Source organism: Tetrao urogallus (genome assembly GCF_951394365.1).
Source record: "Tetrao urogallus genome assembly, chromosome: 16".
NCBI classification, from domain to species: Eukaryota; Metazoa; Chordata; class Aves; order Galliformes; family Phasianidae; genus Tetrao; species Tetrao urogallus.
Window position 1 is genome coordinate 10,658,672 of NC_136829.1, and position 23,167 is coordinate 10,681,838.

A 23,167-nucleotide genomic window follows, 5' to 3' on the forward strand; every position below is an offset into this window, starting at 1 on the left:
ATTCAGGACACCCAGTCCACCCACAGCCCCAGCCTGCACCCACCCCACAGCCAGCTGGGTGTCACAGGGGCAGGGGACGAGCTCACAGCATTCCAGCCACAGCTCCAGCACAACCCCAACACCCTGCGGCCGGGGCGGGGCCTACGGGAAGGGTTGAGGCCTACGGGGGGGGGAGGGGGGCGAAGCCTGCAGGGTGGGGCCGAGGCCTACAGTAGGGGGCGAGGCCTGCAGGGGGGTGAGGCCTACGGAGGTGGTGGGGCCTGCAGGGTGGGGCGAGGCCTACAGGTGCTCCTTAGGCCCGAGAGGAAGCGGGCCCGGGGCGCTGCGCCGCCGTTGCCATGGAGACGGCGCGGCCTGGTAGGCCCGCAGTATGGCGGAGCTGGCGGTGAGCGCTGCCCGGCTTCCCTGCCGCTATGCCGGTCCGGCCCGGCTCTCCTCACCGCTTTTCCTCTCTTCTCTCCCCGTAGGCCGTTCCCCGCATCCCGCAGAGGACAAAGCAGCACCTGGTCGGGCTAGGCCGCGTTGCCGGTTCTATCCGTGGTGCTGCCGCCCCGCTTCCACTCGGCCGTGTCCGCTTCAAGTGCGGCCTCTCCGGGCCCGTACTGGATGTGCTACGCTGCCGGCCCGGCTGGCAACAGGCGAGGAAGTAAGCACGGCTTATTGCTGGGCCGCGGGGCCGCTGCTGGCATCCATACCCGGGGGGGGCGGCACGGGTCCCCGGGAGTCCCTGGGGGACGCTGAGCCCCTGGTCTGGGTGCCTGTCCCAGAGCTGTGCCACTCCACTGTGCCCGCAGAGCCTGTAGGCCGTGCCGGGTGTGGAGGTGGGAAGTGCTGCAACCTCACATTTAAAATGGGGAGTGCATCCCACAGCCCTGCTTGGGGATGGAGAGCGGTGGAGGGGAGCAGAGGCTGCACAGCACTGCAGGTGGTGGAGGTGGTGGTGTGAACACGTGCTGTGCTCTCTGCATGGGCCCTTTCTCCCCAGTGAGGAGGAGTGGGATTTCCTCTGGTGCGATGTCAGTTGGCTTCGGGAGAATTTTGACCACGTGTACTTGGAGGAGCACGTTCGTATCTGCCACTTTCGCAATCACTATGAGGTAAGGAGCCCTCGAAGGTGGAGTGAAACTAGGAGGGTATGGGGAGGTATTTTTAAGCCGGCAGTAAGTTTCCATGAGAAGCAGTTATGAGTGGAAATACCTGGTAATGTTTTCCACTGCGAGAAACTGGCCTCTTTCTTACAGCTCTGATAAACCATTAGTATGTGTCAACATCCCCTGTCTTGGGAAGGGCTTTACTTGGGAACCTGACACTTTGCTTTGCTGCGTTCTCAGTCTGGTAAACACCAACAAGTCTGTGACTCTTGAAAATAACAAAACCAACGGTAGCATGTTAGGGGGTCTGGTTAAAGACCAGACCTTCCTCTTGGTAGGTAAAGGTGTATTTCCTGACATAGGAAAGTGAGAACTCCTACAGATCCAGTTCATTAGGATCAGATGCACATGTATACCCTTAGCCTGGCAAAAGTACATCTGAGGATGGTGTATTGCAAGAGGTCCTCCAAAATGGCAGTATTTTGGGGAGCCTCTTCTGTATTTATGAGCAGATTAAGTTGCAACACCTAAAAATCTTACGTCTATGAGGTCTGCTACCGTCCTCTCCTGCATGTCACTTCCAGTCCTGTGAGGGCTGCCAAGAAGCATGTGTGCCTTCTCCAAGCCTTCTTGCTCACCAGTGTTAGTGCAAATGGAGACTGGCAGTGGTTTATAACACTCACCTGCAACCTGCAGTGGTTCAAGAGCCAATGCGCTTCCAGAGCTGCTGGTTGTGCCACGGGCAGCAATCTCAGGAGCGGGATGAGTTAAGCCTGCCTGTGAACATGATTACAGCTTTTGCTGTGGGCAGTTCTGACTGGAGCTGTGCTGGAAATAAGTATGCTGCCTGCATGGAAAGGTACGTTAGAAAGGGTAACGCATGGGTCGTATGACCTGCTCTGTTCTGGCTTCCCTGTGTTCATGCAAGGATTAAACAGAAAACTGAAATCAAGCCTTATTTGCGCAGAGCAAACACAGTTCTCAATAGTGTGTATGTTTATTTACTTTTTCCCTTGCAGAAGATGTAGTACAGGTAGTCCCCAGACATCACCAGAGGTATCTCAAGTGCAATGAAAGCAAGCCGGTCTGCATGAGCATCTGTTGAGCCTAACCTTATCTTTCTCTTTCTACCCAGCTGAGTCGGAAGAACTACTTAGTAAAGAACCTGAAAAGGTTTCGGAAGCAGTTAGAAAGAGAAGCAGGGAAGCTTGAGGCAGCAAGATGTGATTTTTTTCCAAAGACCTTTGAATTGCCTTCAGAGTACCATTTGTTTGTGGAAGAATTTCGCAAGAAGCCTGGCACCACTTGGATCATGAAACCGGTAAGTGCACGATCACTTTCCTCAAGTGAGACAAAGATGAATGGATGCCTTCATCCTGTGGAAGGACAGGAAAACACGCAGGAAACCCACAGGAAGAAGTGCATGTAGCAGGGTAGCTAGGAGCAACAATGCTGGCTGGCTTCCTGGCCAACATGTACTACCCAGACGTTCCTTCTTGTGTTACAGTTCATTTCGGTAACTGAAAATCAGCTCAGTTTATTTGTAGAGCTGAAGTTAATTCGGTGCTGATGGCGTGGAGGACCGGATTCTTCTGTGGAGGAACAGATTGTGCTCCTAGGGATTCTCACTGTGTGGTTGTGGCCAAGTTCACGCTCTTAAATCTTTCAGTTCAGCTGCAGGTGTACAAGAGCGTGTGTGTGTGTGCAGGGCAGCTGGCTAATTGGGCTTGTTGTTAGGCAGTGTTCTAGGGCAGCCCCCAAAGATGCAGCTATGAAAACATCTGTTTGGTTTCAAGGAAATCCCACTACGTTAAATGTCAGCCATTGTAAATCGAGCCAATTTACTGAGTGGACTTTCATCCTGAGAATATGGAGAGATTGCAGAAGATTCCATGAGCAGCCTGGAGTGCAAGCTGGGGTGGATTTTGTTAATGTTAGCTTTTCCATGCTCTACCATGAAGTGCAGCCTTGTGCTCTGCATCACGTTCGTCCCACAAAACCTGTATCTACATGGAATAATGGTGAATGGAGCAAATTCCCATTCGACCAGTGTCCTAGGAACCAAGAAAGAATTTCTAAAGGAAATACAGCAATACAACATAAATCTGACAAGTCCTTTGCTTCTGCAAGGTGACTCAAGCCATTTAACATCATGAGTATTAGGCCAGGGTACGTAACTGAAAATGTGCTCACTTGTGAGAGGACAGCTGCTTTGCCTTGTGCAGGAGATCTGGGGCAGAACAACTTGCCTTACACTGTGAGTCAGGCCTATCAGTAAGGGCACTTCTGAGAAGTAAATGGGAGGTAATTATGCAAACTAACATGTGAATTACAGCCAGGAGGATATCAGCTAGTGATTATCCAACTCTACACATGGGAACATGTTAATTGGCAACAGAAAACCTTATATTAAGCTGATTTTTATGCCCACAACCTCAATTAAGATGGTAAAAAACCAAGATACACTAAACAAAGATATATGTAAATATAGTAATGACTGGGATTTTACCAACACCTTAAATGAAATTGTTTGGGGGCTGACTTCAAAACAAACAAGTAAAAATAAACTCTGTTACACACTCTGTTGGTCTGTGCTCTTGAGCAGCCCTGTGTTGTGCTGTCTCAGGCTGCCTACTCCCACATTTGGGCACTGTAGCTCTGGACATGCAGAATGGAAGATCCTGAGGCTGCAGAAGTCTGGGCTTCCCTTGGAAGGCCAGGTGGGAGCCTTCCTTCTCAGGTGCTTTATCCAGGCTACTTCATACAGTGTGAATTAGGCTGTCTTCAGGTTTGTTCTGCTCTTGTTTGCCATCGTTCTTTGACATTGCTCATGACTTCCCCATTCAGTCAAGTTCTTCTGTAGCACACACAAATCTAAGTGTGACTTAAAAAAAGATTCCCAGCAACATATGTTGTGTTAGATATATTGCTGCAAGCACGTGACAGAGTTTGTTTATTCATCTCTGTGGGACTTTCCTGCAGGCTGCCTGCCTGCTCTGCCCTTTCCACCAGGAATTCTCCTAACACTTGTAAACCCGAGTGTTCAGCATTGAGCTCTTGTCAGATGCCTTCGTTTTCTGCCTGTCTCCATAACATTACACAAACGTGCTTGCATACAAACAGATGATGACTCAGGTTGTGCGGGGCTTCTGTGCTGAAACTGTGGGGAACAGCAGGAAATCCTGATGCTAAGTAACTCAGCTTCTCCGTGCTGTAGGTTGGCAGATCACAAGGGAAAGGAATTTTCCTGTTCCGAAAACTAAAGGATATCTTCGACTGGAAGATGGTGAGCATGGCTGTGCGTCCTGTTGGGGGAACAGGTTCTTTTTCTGTTCTTTCATTCCTCTCTTTCCATCAAGGAGTTCTGCTTGGCTGTGCTGATCTTGTGTGATATTCCTTCACTATTGCCCTGTTCACCGTAAGTCCCTTCCTGCACATCTCCCCCCCTGTAGTTGGATGCTGTATGTGTGGTAACTGTTGAGTCCTGGCCTGAACCACTGATGGAGCACCTGGGGAAAGGACCTGGTCAGCCCTGGGAGCACAGGTGAAGGCAATTCAGCTGTGAGACAGGAAGGGGTGGAGCTGGCTGCACCTCTTGGACCTCACTTAAGGGCTGACTGCCCCTGGGGAAGGATCTCTGGTTGGAGATCCCTTCTTTGTGGAGCTCCTGTTGTGAGCCTTCAGAGGCAGGTGAGCGCTTCTCCTTTTGCAGCATCTTTTCATTGCACTGGTCTCTTTGCTGTTACACTTTATCTGGGCTTCTGAAATGGAGGTAGGGCTTCCAGAAAAAACTGAGTGTTTTTTCACCATCTTCTCCATATACAAACTTGAAATGGGGATCTGCCTGCTTGTTTTCCCCCAGGATGGTGGCCGCACGAACGAGCAGAAGGACGAAACGCAGATAGAGCCTTACGTAGTGCAGCAGTACATTGAAAATCCATACTTAATTGGAGGTGAGAGGCCCACTTATGCCACTGCTTTTCTGTTGTAGGGAAAAAGCTGTCCTCACCCATGGTGTTCTCGCTGGGTAGACAGGACTCCATGTGTAGTTCTGTGTGCTGAACCTCACGTGGCTCCCTTTCTGAAACTAAGACTTTCGTTAGGTTGTGGGGCCAAACATTTGTCAAGCTAACTCAAAGGGATGCATCCTTCAATGCTGGCACCTTGCATTGTTTTTCCAGAGCTTGTAAGCTGCCACTGACTTGGAGCAGTGGTCCCACTGGTGTTTTTAATCTTAAATGTTCAAGAAGCCCACGATAAAGTCACCAGAAATGTGGATTTCAGTCCTTTTGTGTGTATGTTTAGATAGAAACTGATGATAAGTGCATCTAAGACTGGGCAGCTGTATCAGCAGGTGGATTATATGATATCTTTCTGTTCTTTGTAGGTCGAAAGTTTGACCTAAGAGTTTATATTCTAGTGACATCTGTAAGTGCAAACTGCTGTTTATATCAGAACTGGGTTTTTTCATCTCAGTTCTCAGTTGCTCTTTTCCTTTTCTCCCAGTACAGCCCTCTGAAGGCCTGGTTGTACAGAGATGGATTTGCTCGCTTTTCTAGTATGCGGTTTACCCTGAGCAGCATAGATGATCACTGTATCCTACTTGTCTGTGTGAGCTGGAAGGAGGGGTAAGAGTAGGAATGTATGGTTTGCTGCTTAGTATGAGATGAATCTTGTTACTTGTGACTCCAGCAAACACCTACAGGATTGTCCTGTCCTGTTGCTGCCACTGTCATTCTCTCTCTTGTCTTTTTTGGCAGACTGGTGTCACCAGATCACTGCAGATGTCAGTTTGACAAATCAGCTGGGGCCCGTGCTGAAATGTCAGTCCTAGTTTTATTGTTGTGGTTGAATTCTGGCAGCCTTTCTTCTTCCTTAGCTTCAGCGAATGTAGGGACAGAGTGATTCGTGGGACAGAACTATTTGATTTCCTGTGTGTCAAGCTGCTTGCTGTATTGAGTTTGATAGCTTTTATTTGATTAACACATCTTCCCAAAAGGTATCCTGCCTTAATTTGATGGCTTGAGAGACAGGAAAATCCATCACTTCTCTCAGTGAAAGTTCAGCAGAGTTCATGCTTGCTCTGAATGATCAAAAGCCATCCCAGAGGGGAGGTGCAGCAGCTGTTCTGGGGTGGGGGTGCACTGGTTCTGGAGGCACACTTATGTGGAGAGGTTCATGCCAGCTGTGGGCCATGCTGCTAGTTCAGGGCAGTCACTGCTTCATTTTCCAAACACCTCTCTTGTTCTTTTTTGTCTCCCTTACATTTTCACTGATAGCATCATGCAGTGTTACATATAAGCTCAGGTGACTGAAGCCTCTGATTACAGAGGAAGTAATTAATTGGGACTGAGTCAAAGTTGGTTGGTTTAGAGTAAGAATTCAGTATTTACTTGCTCAGTGTCTGTTTGGCTTTGATCCTTATCTCTATTTCGTGCCAGATGTTCATCTCACCAACGTGGCAGTGCAAAAGACTGCGCCTGATTATGATCCTGAGAAGGTGAGTGAGCAGCACTGCCTGCACAGCGCTGCCCCAGCGCCTGCCAGGGGGGCTGGTCTGGCAGACAGGAGCAAGCTGACCTCCCTGTGCCAGCTGCCATGCTGTGCACACGTGCTGCAGCCACTGAGCTGTGCTGCTGTCTCCAGACACCCATAAATGTGACTTCGTTGATAGGAGAGAGCTTGGGTGAGTGTTCTGTAACTGCTGCGTTGCAGCTGTCTGCTCATCTGTAAGGCTGATGTTTGTGACTTAAACACTTAGGCAGAAAGCTCTTAGAGGTTATCTGATATATAATAATAAGCATATTATTCTGCTTAAGCATTTATCTGTAGCTTAGTCCTTCACTTTAAGGCCCTAGTGTTACAACGAGGCTATGATCGCTACACACAACTGTCACCATCCTGTTGGAAGAGGTGGCAGCTGAAAGAGGGAGAAGATCTTAAATGAGATGTCAGGTTCATGGCAGATGTGAGATCAGAGTCAACGTTTGGGAGTAGTTGAACTTCCCACTCTGTAGACTGTTCCCTCTTATAAATTCAGTATGGAAAGGAGGCTCTGTGCAGTATCCTGACAGAAGATGATGATTTGCTCTTTGAGAGTTTCTGATGCAGACCTGGAGGCTTTTTTAAAATTCCTCCTCTTCTTTGTAGACAAAAATAATCAAACATGAATTGCTTAATTGCATTGTGGAATTGGCAGCCCTTGCCTTCTGGTCTCTGGGTTTTTACTAAGAATTCTTGCTTGGCTGTAGAGTGACTGGAAAAAAAAAATCACACAGGTTAAATGTGTGCTCATCTGTTGGGAGCAGCTTGTATGTAATCGTGTTTGGATGTCTCAGGGCTGCAAGTGGATGATTCAGCAGCTCAGGCAGTACCTGACTGCCAAACATGGAGCAGGATTGGTGGAAGTTCTCTTTGCGGATATGGACAACATTTTCATCAAGAGCCTCCAGAGCGTTCAGAAAGTGATCATCAGTGACAGGCGCTGCTTCGAGCTCTATGGCTACGACATCCTGATTGATCAGCACCTGAAACCGTAAGGGGGTTAATGAACGTGGAAGGGATTCTAGTGCCAGGCCAGCTGCTTGCCCTGGGATGGTGGGGATGTCTGGGGACACTTCTGCATGCTGAAGGTAGTTGCCTACAGGCTGGCTGCGAGTGAACCAGTCCAGGAACTGCATGTGAAACAGGGAGGTTTTGCACCTAGGAGGCTGGAATCTGTGAGGAATGCAGCTGTTCTTGTTCAGAACACGGGGTGCAGCAGCATGTAATGTTGTTAAATCTCCTGCACTGTGTTGTGAAAACCTGCTGTTTTGGTTATTTCTGTGATGAGTTCCCTCAAACATCGATGTGTCACAGCAATTATGAGACAGGAGGATTGCTAGCATCTCTTCTCCCGCTGTGTGTATCGCAGCAGCGTCCCATCAGTGGTGATGGATGTCCAGCCACCACCATGAGGCTGCTAGCACTAAAACACATCCCCTGTGTGTGTGTTACGATGGGAGACCCCAATGGAAAGAGGCACCTCCTGTTAATTGTGGAGAAAGAGGCTGTGTAGGCATTGAGGATGTTTAAAAGAAACAAAAACAACAAAACCCCCTGGACTTTAAAACGTAATCTGGCTGTACTTAAATGTTTGAAGTATAGCTCTTCTCACAGTTGAAGTGAAAAATATGACTCACAGTTCAGCTGAAATTCTCCAGTTTTTATCTGCTACAATGTGCAACCCAAGTATTGCAACAGCAGGAACCCGAAAGTGCAACTAACTTGTCATTACATGAGTTGAGAGAAATAGCAACAGCAAGTAGTGCTTCAGAAATGATGAGCTGGATTCTTCTTGCAGCCTCAGTTACATGAAATGCAAGTAGCACCATAGGTAAGGACATATCCCTGAGATTTATGCTCTTTGTAGCTGCTTTACCTGTGACAGCCACGTGTCCTGTTAGCATCTCATGTGGTGCCACTGGGGACAGCTTTACTTGGAATGAGCAAAGAATTACAGCTCAGCTCTGGTCCTGGATAGCTCTAATTTGTGCCATCCACTCAGTGCGGAGCCTGAGACCAAAGTATTGTGGAGGTTGCCTGCACAGAAGGAGCTGGAGTGACTTCAACTGGTTAGGAAACAAATCTGTGTTTCCATCACTGTGTGGTGGATTGGACTGAAAGTCATTGATATTGCAGTGCTTGGATGCCACTCCTGCTGCTTGCCTCATTTCTGTGGCTCTCTAGGAGGGCTGTTTGAACACTGTTGTGCTGTCAAACTGTTCCCAGGACACTTCTGCATTCCTGCACCGAAAATGGGTTAGTGCTTTTTCTGTGATTTGCCCTCAATGTTTACTGCTTTCTCTAGAGTTTGGTTTTAACTTGCATGTCTTTGTAGATGCTGGAGGGATTTTTTCTTTATTACCATCGAGAACAGGAATAGAAACTTTGCAATAAGCTCAGAATGTTCTTTGGCTCAGCGTGCGGGAAAGAGATTTGGGGTTGGATTTCCTATTGCTTCACACTTACTCCAGCCTGCTGGCAGTGTGGTGTTTTTGTGGACAGGCATTTCTGGTAGATGAGCCATGGGTAAAAGCGCCTATTTCTCCCTAACTTCGTGCTCTGCCTCCTCAGCTGGCTTCTGGAGGTAAATGCATCGCCTTCCCTTGCTGCCAGCAGCCAGGAGGACTATGAGCTCAAGTGTCACCTGCTTGAAGACACACTTCATGTTGTGGACATGGAGGGCAGGTGGGCAAAGATGCTTTTTACCCCCTAAAGGTTTTTATTTCTGTGTGAAGGTGTTCACACACACTCTTGTCTTGGCAACTGATAGGGAGGTGCTGAGCTTTATAGCTGTTAAATAATGAATTTCCAGAGACTGGGCAAAGCAAGCAGGCATATCTCTGCTTCAGAGTGGAGAAAACAAAGCAACGCAGTGCTGTGAAGGAAATGGAGTCAGTGTTAGAGCTGGGACTTGCACAACAACTGCTTCAGAGCTCCTTCTGCATTGTGCCTCCCACACTCATTGCTTCTGGAGTGATCTGTTCCAAGAAGCCAGTCTTGCATCATTTTGTGGTTGACTTTACAACCGTGCCAGCTTTGGATATTTATAGCAGAAAGATGCCCACTGCTTCCAGCTGTTCAGCTTTATCTCTGACCAGGAAGTTTATTCCTGTGCGCAGGTAAGATGATCATCAGCACTCTGTACTTCAATACCTGTATCTGATGTTGTAGGCTGACTGGGAAGGAGAAACGTGTTGGTGGCTTTGACCTGATATGGAACGATGGGCCTGTCAGCAGAGGAGGAAACCTGGGTGCTTTGGTGGATGGGAACTTCATGGCAAACACACACTTAGGTATGTACTCACCCAGTGCAGGCATGGTGCCCTGCTTACATCCCTCCCTCAGCACAGGAGAGCACACCTCTGTCACTCAGGAACAAGAGAACAGGGAACATTGACTCTTACAGGAGTCCAAAAGGAACCCACGCTTTCCAAACATGGATGTGAGCAATTAGAATTACAGCAGCACTATTGAAATCCAGCAGACAAACGTGGAGGGAACAATATTGTTTATAGCCCTGCTTTCCAAGCTTTTAAATTGTTGCAGTTCTTTATATGTCAGCGTGGCAGAAAATCTCATCTACAGCCATTGCAGTAGATGTTTACTGAGCACTCCCCTACAGCTGGTTGTGCTTTTTTTTTCCTCTTAATACCATGAAGTAGTGCTTGGATTCTGAAGTCATACTTCTGAGAGGCCAACACGTGTCTGGAGGTTATTTGTATGCCTACAGTCACCACTGAGTGTAGTTCATAAATAAAAGGTGAATACAGCTTCAGCTGAAAGTGGGCAGTTGCCCTTTGTGCTCACGAAAGGTGGAAGGTAAGGGCCTGGGCACCTCCCCTCTTACTGTTTTCATTGCAGGCTGCTTCAATGACAGGAAGAAACAACTGGAAGAGCTTTTTGGGAATCTTCCTGCGCAGCAGACAGTGTGAGGCTGATCTCAAGCTCGGGTTGGGAGATCGCTGTGGATAAAGTTCATGGTCTCTCTTCCTCCTATTGTGTAGCAGCGGTTCACATTTCTCTCTGCCTCAGCCCAAGATAGTTGGCCTCCTTGTTCCTGAAGGCTTCCCCAGCTGGGAAGCTGTGACAGGCTTGAATGAAGTATTTTGCAGTGTCTGACAAGGCACTCGCAGGTGATGCTGGCTTCTCAGCTGACCACCTGCATTCTGCATAGAGCATGAGAAAATAAAGCAGCTGAACGCGTTCTGCCCAGCAAAACAAAGCTTTTGGGGAAGGCAGACACCTAATCCTTCTGCTGCTACTACTATGGAAACATGTCAGATCATAAAACCTGTTGCCATGATACTGTAAAAATAATCTTGCCATCACATGTTAGACACATTTCCTGGCTGTACCATGCAGGTTATGTAAGAGTGCAGTTAGAACACAGGCGTTTGGCAATGTACTGCCACTCACTTCCAGAGCAGCTGTAAGGTGCCTCAGAGACTAAGTTAACATTACTTTCAGTCTTTGCATCTCTAACTTACTCCTGGAGAGCAGATGAGCTACCAGGAGAGCCAGTGACACGGGGACAACTGCAGTGTTCGAAGTCTTTAAATTCCATTAAAACAATCTTACAGAAGTCCAGAAGGGGAAGAGCAGGAACTTGTAGAAAGGAGACTCACTGCAGTATGCTGACAGTTGTGATTAACTTTCACAAGTCTTGCTGTGGTCTTACCCAGCTTGTATGGGGGTAGCAACTCCAGGATGAAGAGGGTAGTGCGTGAGACAGTAAGTTTTACAACCTTTGAAGAAACTATTATGACTTAAAACAATTAACCCTTTACTGCAGGCCAAGTCCCAGCTCTTCAAGCTGCAGGTTTTTTGCTTCTATATCTATGTTTTATTCTTCCATCCTGTTTTGAAAGCCTCATTTTCTGTGTTCTCCTGGCTCCCACCTTGACAGCAGACTGTTTTCCCATTAAGGCTAACAGGATGCTGCCTTCTTCTGTTCCTCCCTACACATCTTTCAGGAGATTCCTGACATGTTTCAGATGTATAGTTTCATTTTTGTTTTAATACCACAGGCACACACAGCTCTTCTATGCTCTGGGCACGCTGTAGATTTACAATTCCTCCTACTCCTGTCCCTGACACGACAGTGAACTGCAGCTCTGCAGCCAAACTACAGAAGCTCTCACATAAAAACCCAGCAACAAACACACACACACAGTTAGGAATGCCCAACAGTGCTGATTTTAATAATCCCCCTTGCAAGCGGGTGTTTGTCATAGGCTGTGAATAAGCCACTGTTCAGCAGTTGCCTCTGCACTGCTCTGCCACCATCGTCAGCAAGGAGCAGGGAGTTTACAGCCAGAAGAAATGTAGCTGAGGAGCTGCATCTTTCCCCGTGCTCTTTATGAGAGGCTCCAGCAGCACAGCAGTGCTGGAAATCCTGGAGGCTGGGGCTGATGCAGTGCAAACACTGTGAGTGATACCCAGCCGCAGCACCCTGAGCAGTGTTTGCACACGGTTGTGGTGGCACAGCTGCCTCAGCCTTCCAGGATGCGATTGATGAGTTTCATTTCCTCCGGCGTCATGGGGTTCAGGTTAAATCCCTTCAGCTCAGGTTTACCTGTGAGAACGTGCAGGACGTCAGGATTCTGCTGTGAAACACGTGAAGCATTCCATGTGGGCAGGGCAGTTTGTTCTCACAGCATCGTGAAGGTTGGAAAAGAAAATAGCCTGAGAGCATCAAATCCAACCCCAACCTACTGCACTGTGCCCACTGACCACGTCTGTCAGTGCTGCATCTCTGCAGTCCTTGGGCGCCTCCAAGGACGGCGATCCCACCAACCCCCCTGGGCAGCTGTGCCACTGCATCGCTGCTCCTCTGGAGAATGAACTGTTCCTAATATCCAACCTGGTCGTTGCTGCATGCATTCAGCACGCTGCTGGGTGACAGCTTTGCAGCAACGCGTTTTTGCCGGAGCAGGGAGGGAATTTCAAAGTGAGAGGAAGAGCAGCCCCAGATTTTGACTTTCTGCTGCCAGACCTTTGCTGCGGGGCTCAAGACCAGCAGCGTTTACCTTGAGCTTCATAGAGACGGTTGACCTTCACACGCAGCTCTTTCCGGAGGTTGTTTATCTCCTCATCCAGATGTTCCTGATCTGAAAATAGCAGAGCAGGAATAAGGGGGACCGGGGTTGAATAGAGGACCGACAGAGAGCCCGCAGGACCCGGGGCGGGAGGGGGTCGTGCTGCGTGCGGGGCGGGCCGGCAGCGGCGCACAGCGCAGACCCGGGGGCTATTTTAGCTCAAACCTCATCACGGCCAGCGCCGGGCACAGCCCGCCGTACCCTTCTGCAGCATCTCCTCGGTCTTGGCCTTGGGCAGCTCGATGAACGTGCTCCCGAAGCACACCATGGCTTTTCCTGCGGACGAGGAGCAGACGGGCTCAGCGCCGCCCCCCGCACACCGGCCCGGTCCCCGCGGGGCTCCCGCTCTCACCCTCGGGCTCCGGGTCTTTGCGCAGCGCCCGCAGCGCCTCGCGGTTCCGGTTCCGTTTCACGTCCAGATCGACGATCTGCAGAGAGACGGGAGGGGAAAGGATGGGAGGGGGGGGGCCGAGCGGCGCCGAGCCGTCAGCCGGACCGGGCCTCACCTGCTGCCGCGCCGCCAGCACGTCCTCGGCCAGCTCCTCCACCTCGGCCAGGTAGCGCAGCACGAAGGCCGGATCCCGCGCCATGGCGGCCGGTGCCGCTCCGTCCGTCCTCCGCTCCCCGCCGGGCGGCTGCAGCGGCCGCGTTCGGGAGTTCCGCGGAGGGCGGCAGAGCGCCCCCGTGCGGCCGCTGCGGGAAACGGCCGGGCGGTTCGGCGGGGGGCGCTGCGGGGCGGCCGCGTGGCTCGGCTGCGCCTGGAGCGGCGCGGAGGTTCCGCTCCGCGCTGATGGACCGAGCGGCGCGGGGCTGCGGCGGGGCGGTTCGCCTGGGTGTCGGGGTGAGGTTCTGCCCCGGAGACCGGGGCTTTCAAACACGGGGTCTGATTTCCAGGCTCCCCGTGCGGAGCCGGGGGTTGGGTTCGGTCATCCCTTCCATTTCGGGGTGTTCTGCGGTTCTGCGGCTGCGAGGAGCGGAGCTGTGCGAATAATCCCCGGAGGAAGATTAAACAGATCGGAAGATTACCGGCCCTAATCTCGTAAGGTCGTTTGTGACAGTTAACGGGAGAGATCTCACTCTGCGGCAGCGAGTGCTAAAATAAGAAGGCTCCCAGCGAAGCGGTGGAAATGAGCACTTTGTGCACAGCATCCTGGCCGGGCTGGGAGTGATTCAGGCTCGGTTTGGATTTTTTTTCCTGACACCAAGCAGAAGAAGCAGCAGGATGGGGCTGCATGCCAAAGCTGAGAAATGCTCCTTTTCAGTGGGGGTTTCAAGGTGGGCCTGGAATCCATCTGCTCCTCATCCACATTGTCTTTTGAGGAGCTTCTTTGTGATGTGAGTGCTGGGGTTGGCTGCCGATGGGATGTGGGACACAGACCTGCCCTACAGCCCCACAGTGCAGCATCCACCACAGAGCCCTTGGTTCCAGCTCTCTGCCTGGCAGCATTTGATCCTTTCTGCTTTGATGGGATCAGGAGACAGCCTGATTTCCATAATGCGTGCTTGGATCACAGCTGGAGCTGGAGCTGGGTTTGCTTCCCAGGGACACACTCTTTCCCGACCTTCACGGGCAGTAGAAGCCGTGGCCGTCTGTCCTGCCTCACATACGTGGACACAGCCTTTGGGGATCAGGATTGGGGGCTGGGAATGGGAATGGGGCTGGGTATGAGAATGGGGATGGGCTGAAGATGGGCTCCCTGTGTCTTAGCAGCAGCAGAGAGAAGCCCGATGACCATCCTTGAGGCAGGCAGCGCTGCTCACCAGCTCACACCAAAATGAAGGCCAGGTTTAGCGTGGCCACGCAGGGGGTTGCAGCTCAGCACTGGAGCTGCAGCTGAGCTGTGGCAGGAGGCATCACAAAGCCTTGGGCACCTGGAAAACATTCCCAAGGCAATGAATGGCTGCTGGTGCCACGCTCTGCAGGTCTCTCCCACAGCAGGCTCTGAGCCAGTCGCAAATCATCACGGCCTTTCTTCTACTGGACCTGGCGCCACAGGCAAGCTGCTTGCCTGCAAGCTGGACTCAGCCTGGCAGCTCGTTCAGATTGATTGCATGTTTATGTTCCCTCCTGGGAACCTGTGCAGCCAGAGCATGTGGCCATCCACCCGCTGCTATGGGATGGTTTGCATCTGTCTGTATTTTGTTACGCATTGAAGGTTTGGGTTTCAGCATGTTCCTTTTTCTTCCTTTCTTGAAGCACTTTTATTTATGCAGCTCGAAACCCCCTCTGCCTGTCTGCTGACAGATGCACAGGAAGGCTTCAGGCATGTTTATGGATTTTTTTTTCCCCTCATCTTTTCCTGTGATTGCCAGGGTCTGCTGTTAAGATAAATCAGACATCAAACCACAGTCACCTTGTATGCAGGCATTGGACATTCAACTCTGCTTTGGAGGTGGCGTTTCAGGGTTTGTGGAAGAAGGAATCCCTCCTCCCCCCGGCTTCCCCTTGTCCTGTGGCTGTGCCCACCATCACCTGGGGGTTATGGCACCATTCCTGCGCCATTGCCTAGACTCCCAAGGACAGCATTCAGACCCCTCTGCACCAGCGGTGCTTCCCCTGCTTCTGGACAGCCATGGCTCTTTTCCTGTCCTCCTGAGATGCAGGCAGCATCCCCTCCCCCAGCTGGGTATTTGTGGAGGGGTTCTGTCAGGAGCATCTCAAGGTTAGCTGGCATTTAAGTCGCGTTACCTGTACTAATACATGCACCTTGCAGAGGGCCTGCCTCTGCTCCCCTGGGCTGCCCAATGCCTTCCTCGCACAGCATATTCCCAGGGCTTCATGCACCAGCAACCCAGGCTCTTCCCAGCTCTAAGCTGACCCCCCTTGCCACTATGCGAGATGGAGTTGGAAAGTTGGCTGCGTTTCCTGGGATAAAATAGACTCTCCCTCACTCTGTGCTGCAGTGTGTGCACCGTGGGCCAGGCTTCATCCAAGTGCTTGGCTCCTCCAGCAGCAACCGTGCTGAGGTGAGCCTGGCAGGCTGAAACGCAGCCAGCAGAGAGGGGCTGAGACTGCTGTAAAGAGACAGCTGCCTCCGTGCTATCACTCTCCCTGGAGACACCCTGCAAAGCAGCAAAAAGCCCTTTTCCCTCCCCTTGGGCCTCTAGGTGCTGCTGGGATTGCTGGCAATGTGCTCCCTGTACCCCATGACAGGGGATGATCAGGACATGCTGCATCTGAACACTGATAGGCAGCAAATGGAGAAATGGAGGGGGAGAGTGAGGTCCACGCACAGACCTTGGTGCTTGGCCGGGTTCTGCGGCTCCTCAGAGGCTTTCCCCATGGCTGGGCATGGGTTCAGCTCCCCCTGGTGCCAGGGGGAGCAGCCCCAGCAGCTGCCCTCTTCCCTTCCTCAGGCTGGCTTGGGTGGAAGCCTGGTGGCCTATGTCCCTGTGTCCCTACGTCCTTGAGTCCCCGTGATCCTGTGTCTCTATGTCCCCACGTGTCTGTGTCTCTGCGTCTCTATGTCTATGTGTCCCCACGTTCCTGCCCCGGCCCCACAGCACCTCTGTACACCCAGGTCCAGGCTCTCACCTCCCGGACCCATTTGGGGCCGGACCCACGGGCAGGCTTTGCTATGATGAGGGCTAAGGGCTGGGGATACTCCAGGCGCTGGCGATGCGGGCGGCGGGGCCGGGCATTCAGCCGGCGGCGGGGCTGTGCCGGTCCGAGCCGGGGCTGCCGGGGTCCGGGCAGGGGGAGGCGCCCGCGGGGCGCTGCCCTTTCCGGGAGAGGGGGAGCGGCGGGGCCGGGGCGGGGCCGGCGGAGGGAGCTGCCGGGGTGGGGGAGCGGCGGGGCCGGTGCCGGTGCGGCGCGGCTGGGCCCGGCCGGCGGGCGCGGGGCGAGGCCGGCGGGGGGGCGGGCGCTGCCGGGGCGGGCTCGGCGACTCCGTCCTCCCTCCGGAAGTCTCTCCCGCTCCCTCCTTTCTCCTCCTCTCCCCCGACAACATGGCCGCGAAGTCGGACGGCGGCGGCGGCGGCCCGGCCGTGAGGCTGGAGAGTCCGGAGGGCGGCGGAGGGCGGCGGGCGGGCGGCGCGACTCCCCCGGCCCGGCGGTACCGGCTGCGGGACGGCTGCTGGGTGCTGTGCGCCCTCCTCGTCTGCTTCGCGGACGGAGCTTCGGACCTGTGGCTGGCGGCCCACTACTACGTGCGGGGGCAGCGGTGGTGGTTCGGGCTGACGCTGCTCTTCGTGCTGCTGCCCTCGCTCGTGGTGCAGATGCTCAGCTTCAGGTGGTTCGTGTACGACTTCGCCGTCGGCACCAAGGACAGCGCCGGCAGCACCAAGGACAGCGCCCGCGGCCGCCGCGGCTGCTGCCGCCTCTGCGTCTGGTTGCTGCAGGGCTGCATCCACCTGCTGCAGCTGGGGCAGGTCTGGAGGTAAAAGGAGGGGGTCGGAGGGACGGGATGGGGATGAGCCTAATGGGGCTGCAGGGCTGCATCCAGCTTCTGCAGCTGGGGCACGTCCGGAGGTAAAAGGAAGGGGTCGCAGGGATGGGATGGGGCTGGATGGAGGGGCAGAGCGCAGTACGGGTATGAGCGGGGATCCCCAGGTGCAGGGAGGATGGAGAACACAGGTGGGGATGGCCGGGACACAGGTGGAGGATGGAGGTGGGCATGGCGATGTGCAGCTGGGGTGGGCGTGGGGACCAATCCCTCTGCAGCCACAAAAGGAGTAGGGGGTGGAGGGCTCTTGGCAGAGCCTGGCTGTGAGCAAGAGCTGTGGGCGTGGGCAGAGTGTGAGGGGCTGCAGCCCTGCTGGGTGGCACGGGCCTGTTGTCCCTGGGTGGTGCTGGGCCTGGTGAGGGCATCTGCCTGACCATGGGGACCGCATCCTGGGGATATGCAGTGTTCCTGCTGGGCACCAAGCAGCTTGGGCTCAGAGCCTCCTCCCCGGTTTCTCCTTCTCCTGCTTGGAGCTGTTGTGGGCAAGGAGGGAGTGGTTGTCCCCAGGTTTCCCCATGGGGCTGCATTTCTGCTCCCTGCCCTGCTGGGCCTGCAGGCAGAATGAGCAGCAGTTGGCCCAGAGCAGACTCGAGCCCCTCAAGCATGCTCCTCTGCACCCTCTTCCAAAGCTGATGGTTTCTTGGCACGCTCATTTCCATCTGAGCACCTTCTTTCCCTGTGTGATGGAGCCAGTGCCGCTCCCTCCCAGCTCTGCTGAACTCCATCCAGTGTTCTGCAATGGAGCCGAAGCCTTGAGATGCTGGGAGGGGAGTGGAGACAATGGCATATTCCTGAAACAATGCCCTGAGCAAGCGATGCTCTTGGTCTTGTTTTGGTGCTGCTTCCCCTCCTGAGCTACTGTGGCACAGAGGCTGCTTTCCTCCTCCTTGTTGTCTGCATGCGCTTCTCTGCTGCTTTTCTTGGGATGCTGCGGGGATCTCTAACTTTGTTTCACAGAGCAATGTGCTCTGTGTGAGCAGCTCCTGTCCTTCCCTCCCCGCCTGCCCCCCCACCCATCAGTCCACCTCCTCGGTCCAGCAGGATGGGAGCGATCCCCTTCTGGGTGTACTGGGAGAGCTGGGGAAGAGGATGAGATCCCTGGGGCTCGGTGAGCAATTACTGGGGTTTGGTTGGAGCCGGGTCAGGTTTTGCTCCCAGTTGTGTCAGCTGCAGCCTCCTATCTGCTGCAGGCTCCTAAGCCAATTAAAGTGGTAACTCTCAGCACTGACCCTCCAGGACACGTTGGTTTCAAGCTGCAGCTGAGGCTCTTTCTAATCCGAGGATTTGGGATTTGCTCGGGTGACCAGTTAAATGCAGTTCACTAAACCCATTAGCGAGAGTGGGTCTGGTGCAGGTGGATGTGACAGTTTAAGAAGTGTTGAATTACAGCCAAATAAACACTGCGTGTGAAAGGAAGGCTTTTCCTTGGCCGTGATGTTGGGCCCTCCCTGCTCATGCCTCCCTTCCTGCATTTATCCAGCCCTGTGGCTAGGGCCACTGTAATTCCCTTGGCAGCTCTCACCCGCCCCAGTCACTCCCTGCACGGCCCCAGATTCTCCCCACAGTCCTGAATTTGGGGTGAGGTGGGGCTGCAGGGAAGGGAGCACCCGGGGACCTGGGGTCTGCTTGCTGGCCAGGCATCGGTCTGCACATGGGGCTCCCCCCAATGGCTCGGCTTTGTGGGTTGTGTCATGGATTGGCATGGCTGCAACAGGAAAGCAATTTTCTCCTTGTTTTAATAAAGCGATGAGGGACGATATCTCAAATTACCTGTCAAGAAAATCATACTTCCTATTGCTCACTCTCAGAATGGGGGAGGTCCTGTGTGGCTTCTCACCTGAGGACGGTGATCTCTGGCATTGGAAGAGCCAGGGTTGGGGTTAAGATTGGCATTAAGTTTCGGAATAAGACTCTGCTTTTCTCCCAACCTTCGCAAGCTGGGATGGCAGTGGGACCACAGATTTGAGGGCTGTGATGAGGCTGTGGGATGACTGATGACTGCGGGGCCGTGCTGTGGGGCTGGGGGTGAGCAAACGGTGCTCCTGCCCCCACTGCCACCCCAACCCTCCGTGGAGATTTTTGTCAGATTGGGCTTTTTAATACAAAGGAGGCAGTAATTAGCCCTAAGAGCCTCTCTCGGTTTGTTTCTGCCTCATCATCAGTTTTTTGAAAATTAAATGATTTTTTTTTTTTTTTTAAAGTAATTGATTCTGTATTTCTCATGCAGCTGCTGCTGCGCTCAGTTCATAAAAACCTGGCGGTGCTCCGTCAGCGCGCGGGGATCTTTTCCTGGGCTGAAACACAAACGGCGTGATCAAATGCATAACAAATAGGAATCAGCATTTCATTCTGGCAAGTTGATGGGAGATGAAATCTCGGTTTAATGAGCTGACAGGAAGGTGGGAGGATAACCGGGCCCCTTGGAAAGCGGGGGGGTCTGAGGGCCACTTGTTGAGCGGTGAGGAGCCGCAGATGGGGCTGTGTGTGGTTCCTCAGCCTCACCCCACTTCCACTGTGGTGCTGGATGGAAATGGTATAATTTGCAAACGGGGACGTCTTGTTTGGCTGCCAGTGCTCAAAGATCTCTGGGAGGTTCTCAGGGCTGGGTTGGCAGAGCTCAGCCTGTGTCCCCCCAGTTTCCCTCTGTCCCCTCTGCTCCTTTTGGCCACCCCAACCTCTCCAGCACTGGCTCACGGCACAGCCCTGCAGGATGCAGCCACCACCACCCGGCACTGGGCTCTTCTCCAGAGAGGAGAGGCTGCAGAAGGAGCCATACGGAGCAGGGACGGGGAGAGGGAGAAGCCAGATGGGAAGGCTGAAGTCAGCCCGGCTGAGCCCCGGCTGCAGCAGGGCCCTTGGGCTGCCCTGGCTTCGTGTGAGCCAGGAGAGGGGGTGCTGGAGCTGGGAAGAAGGGTGATGGAGCCTGGCAGGAAGGTGATGGAGGCAGCTTTGGAGGATGCTGCAGGCAGTGCTGCACTGACACCCTGTGCCCCTGCCAAGCATCACCAGGAGCCCCGTGTGGTTGGTGTCCCTGCCTTCCCTCCTGCATGCTGTGGGAGCAGATGGTGGTGGCAGCAGGGTGGCTTTGGGGCCTGGGTGGCACCAGCTGATGCTCCCCCCACCTCCAGGTCACGCAGCCCCCAACTCTGCACCAGCCCTGCAGTGGCCACTGGTGTGGGAGGCGCCGGGACATGGCCACTGAGGGAACTGGGCTGGCTTCTGCCTCTTCCTGCTGATGGATGAGCTGAAAGTGCTGGGATCAGGGCTTCTCCCAGTGCTCATGGGCTAATGGAGTCGACTGACAGCATTTTATGGATCTGATATAAAGGCCATCAGTTTGTGTGACATTTTTACGAGGTTGGGAGGGAGCTTTATGGTCTGACTTCCTTTTGCTTAATCTTTCTGTTTTCGTACTCATCCGTCTCCCTTCTCTCCTACCAAACCTGTGAGCAGTCGGCATGGTGCAGCCCGGACACATCCATCCCTGTTTCCCCTCCATGGTACATGTGTTCCCTCCCCAGGGACACGGCATTTCCCTGAGCCTCATTGGCCCGGTGCCGTGGGGAGGGCTCCCGGTGACTCAGTGGTGCGTGCGTCGGTGCCACGCATGGCTCCACTGACCCCGAGCATGGACCATATGGTTGTGCTCAGGCCCTCAGCCCTGCCAAGAGCCAAGGCAGCACCGGCACGGTAGCTCCCTGTGGGCACCCTGCACGACCAGCTGGTCCTCCTGCTCCCTCCTTCCTCTGCCCAGGGCAGGCAGCGTGGGCTGCGAGCCAGCCAGGACCAAAATATCCACTTTGAGAAGCAGCCTGGCACAGTGATGGGTTGCGAGCAGGACACCTGAAATGTGCAGAGGATGAAGAGTGGGGTCATGGATGGGGGAAGGAATGAGATCCTGTGCCAGGGAGAGTGGGGCACAGGGCTGGGTGAGAGTGGCTTGGCACCAGCACCAAGTGCAGCATCCCTGCTGCCTCACACCTGCTGCATGAGGATCTCCACAGCCTCAGTTAGGAGGGATGTGCCATGCTGCAGCAGGATGGCAGCATCACGGGGCAGAGCTGTGGGATGTGAGCGTGGTGGGGGCCGTCCTCAATGCTCCCCCTCACGCAGGTACCTCCGCACGCTGTACCTGGGGCTGCAGAGCCGCTGGCAGGCCGAGCATCGCCGCCGCCACTTCTACTGGAGGATGATGTTTGAGAACGCAGATATCAGCATGCTGCGGCTGCTGGAGACCTTCCTGAAGAGCGCGCCACAGCTGGTGCTGCAGCTCAGCATCATGGTGCAGCAGAATGACATCGAGGCACTGCAGGGTAGGGAGCCTCCGGGTGGTAGGGAGAGGTTGGGGGGCTGCAGCCTGGTCATGGCCGCATCCCTTCCTTGTCCCCCCACCGTTCTCACAGCCCCTCTGTGCCCATAGGGTTCTCAGCCTCGGCCTCACTCGTCTCCCTGGCATGGATGATTGCCTCCTACCAGAAGGTGCTGCGGGACTCGCGGGAGGACAAGATGCCCATGTCCTACAAGGGAGCTGTGGTGCAGATCTTGTGGCACCTCTTCACCATCGCTGCCCGCGCCATCGCCTTCGCCCTCTTTGCCTCCGTGTTCCAGCTCTACTTCGGCATCTTCATCGTCACCCACTGGTGCATCATGACCTTCTGGATCATCCAGGGCGAGACGGACTTCTGCATGTCCAAGTGGGAGGAGATCATCTACAACATGGTGGTGGGCATCATCTACATCTTCTGTTGGTTCAATGTCAAGGAGGGACGGAGCCGCTACCGCATGTTCATCTACTACATCATCACGCTGTCGGAGAACGCCGCCCTCACCATCCTCTGGTTCCTCTACTACGACCGCAAGACCATCTCCGACTTCAACGCCTTAATCCTCGTCTGCGTGGTCAGCTCCAGCTTCGCCCTCGGCATCTTCTTCATGTTCATCTACTACTGCCTCTTGCACCCCAACGGCCCCATGTTCGGTCCCAGCTCTGGGGGCTGCATTTTCCGGCAGCAGCGGCCGCCCCCTGCGCCGAGTTCCCCTGCGGACGTGGTCACCAGCCCCCCACGCTCGCTGCCGCGGACTACAGGGGGGGAGCGGGAAGGGGCGCCGGGGGAGCGGGACAGCTGCGTGCCCGTCTTCCAGGTGCGGCCCTGCGCCCCAACGCCGCCGGCCGCCCGCACCCCGCGGACAGAGGGACCCGTCATCCGCATAGACCTCCCCAGGAAGAAGTACCCGGCCTGGGACGCCCATTTCATCGACCGGCGCCTGCGGAAGACCATCCTGGCGCTGGAGTACGCCTCGCCCAGCACCCCGCGCCTGCAGTACCGCACAGCAGGAGTGTCCCAGGAGCTCCTGGAGTATGAGACCACCGTGTAGGGCAGGGGCGTCCCCGGCCGGGCTGTTCCGTCTCTTCGCAGCGTTTTGCCTTTCTTTTCGGTTTGCCGGCACTTAGGGGTGGCCGTGCCGAGCGCCCCGCGGGCAGGGGCCGGTGAGGTCCCTTGGTGCTATCCCCCCACGGGCCAGCCGTGCGCCGGGGGCTCGTCCTTGCCAAAATACCTCACCTGTGCCTGAGCCGCCAGGTCGGTGGCACAGAGTGGGGGCTGCGGGGTGCACGGGAGCAGCCCGTTTGGTGAGGGGCTTTGGGCACAGAGGGACATAGCACGGGGGAATGTGGAGAATGTGGGTGCTGGGGGAGAGCCATGGGGCTGAGGGGTCTGGAGTAGGGCTGTATTGGAGTCTGGGGCTCCTGTCAACCCCAAGTAGCGTATGGCATAGAGCCGGGGCAGCCCCCCCTTGTTCTTCATCTCAGCCTCAATTCCCCCACACACGCTCCGGCTGTTCCCTACCCCTGGGGTCACTGCTCCATGCATGGGGCAGAGATCCTGGCCCTGAGGCCAGTGGTGGGAGGCACAGCACCTCTCCACTCCCTCCTGCCCTCCTGGGAACCACTCCATTGCATTGTGTTGGTTTTCACCAGACGGGTGACATT

General features: G+C 54.3%; 3 protein-coding genes across 3 annotated transcripts; 2 read left to right on the plus strand and 1 right to left on the minus strand.

The window, feature by feature from the left end:
- Window positions 1-370: 370 nt before the first annotated feature.
- Window positions 371-10,567, plus strand: TTLL9 (tubulin tyrosine ligase like 9; the record flags this gene model as incomplete). Its single annotated transcript, XM_079543248.1, has 13 exons — window positions 371-385; window positions 468-646; window positions 986-1,097; window positions 2,227-2,412; window positions 4,309-4,377; window positions 4,954-5,044; window positions 5,479-5,519; window positions 5,598-5,685; window positions 6,533-6,591; window positions 7,430-7,626; window positions 9,207-9,320; window positions 9,807-9,928; window positions 10,497-10,567. The coding sequence occupies 13 exons, from the start codon at window positions 371-373 to the stop codon at window positions 10,565-10,567; spliced, it is 1,344 nt and encodes a 447-aa protein (XP_079399374.1).
- Window positions 10,568-11,928: 1,361 nt separating this feature from the next.
- Window positions 11,929-13,323, minus strand: PDRG1 (p53 and DNA damage regulated 1; the record flags this gene model as incomplete). Its single annotated transcript, XM_079543433.1, has 5 exons — window positions 11,929-12,210; window positions 12,665-12,745; window positions 12,935-13,009; window positions 13,086-13,161; window positions 13,240-13,323. 5 exons carry the CDS (start codon window positions 13,321-13,323, stop codon window positions 12,128-12,130), a joined length of 399 nt encoding a protein of 132 aa, XP_079399559.1. The 3' UTR covers window positions 11,929-12,127.
- A 3,358-nt stretch (window positions 13,324-16,681) lies between these two features.
- XKR7 (XK related 7) lies at window positions 16,682-22,554 on the plus strand (the record flags this gene model as incomplete). The annotated part of the gene is made up of 3 exons (XM_079543408.1): window positions 16,682-17,112; window positions 21,292-21,491; window positions 21,599-22,554. The coding sequence occupies 3 exons, from the start codon at window positions 16,682-16,684 to the stop codon at window positions 22,552-22,554; spliced, it is 1,587 nt and encodes a 528-aa protein (XP_079399534.1).
- Between the last annotated feature and the right edge of the window lie 613 nt (window positions 22,555-23,167).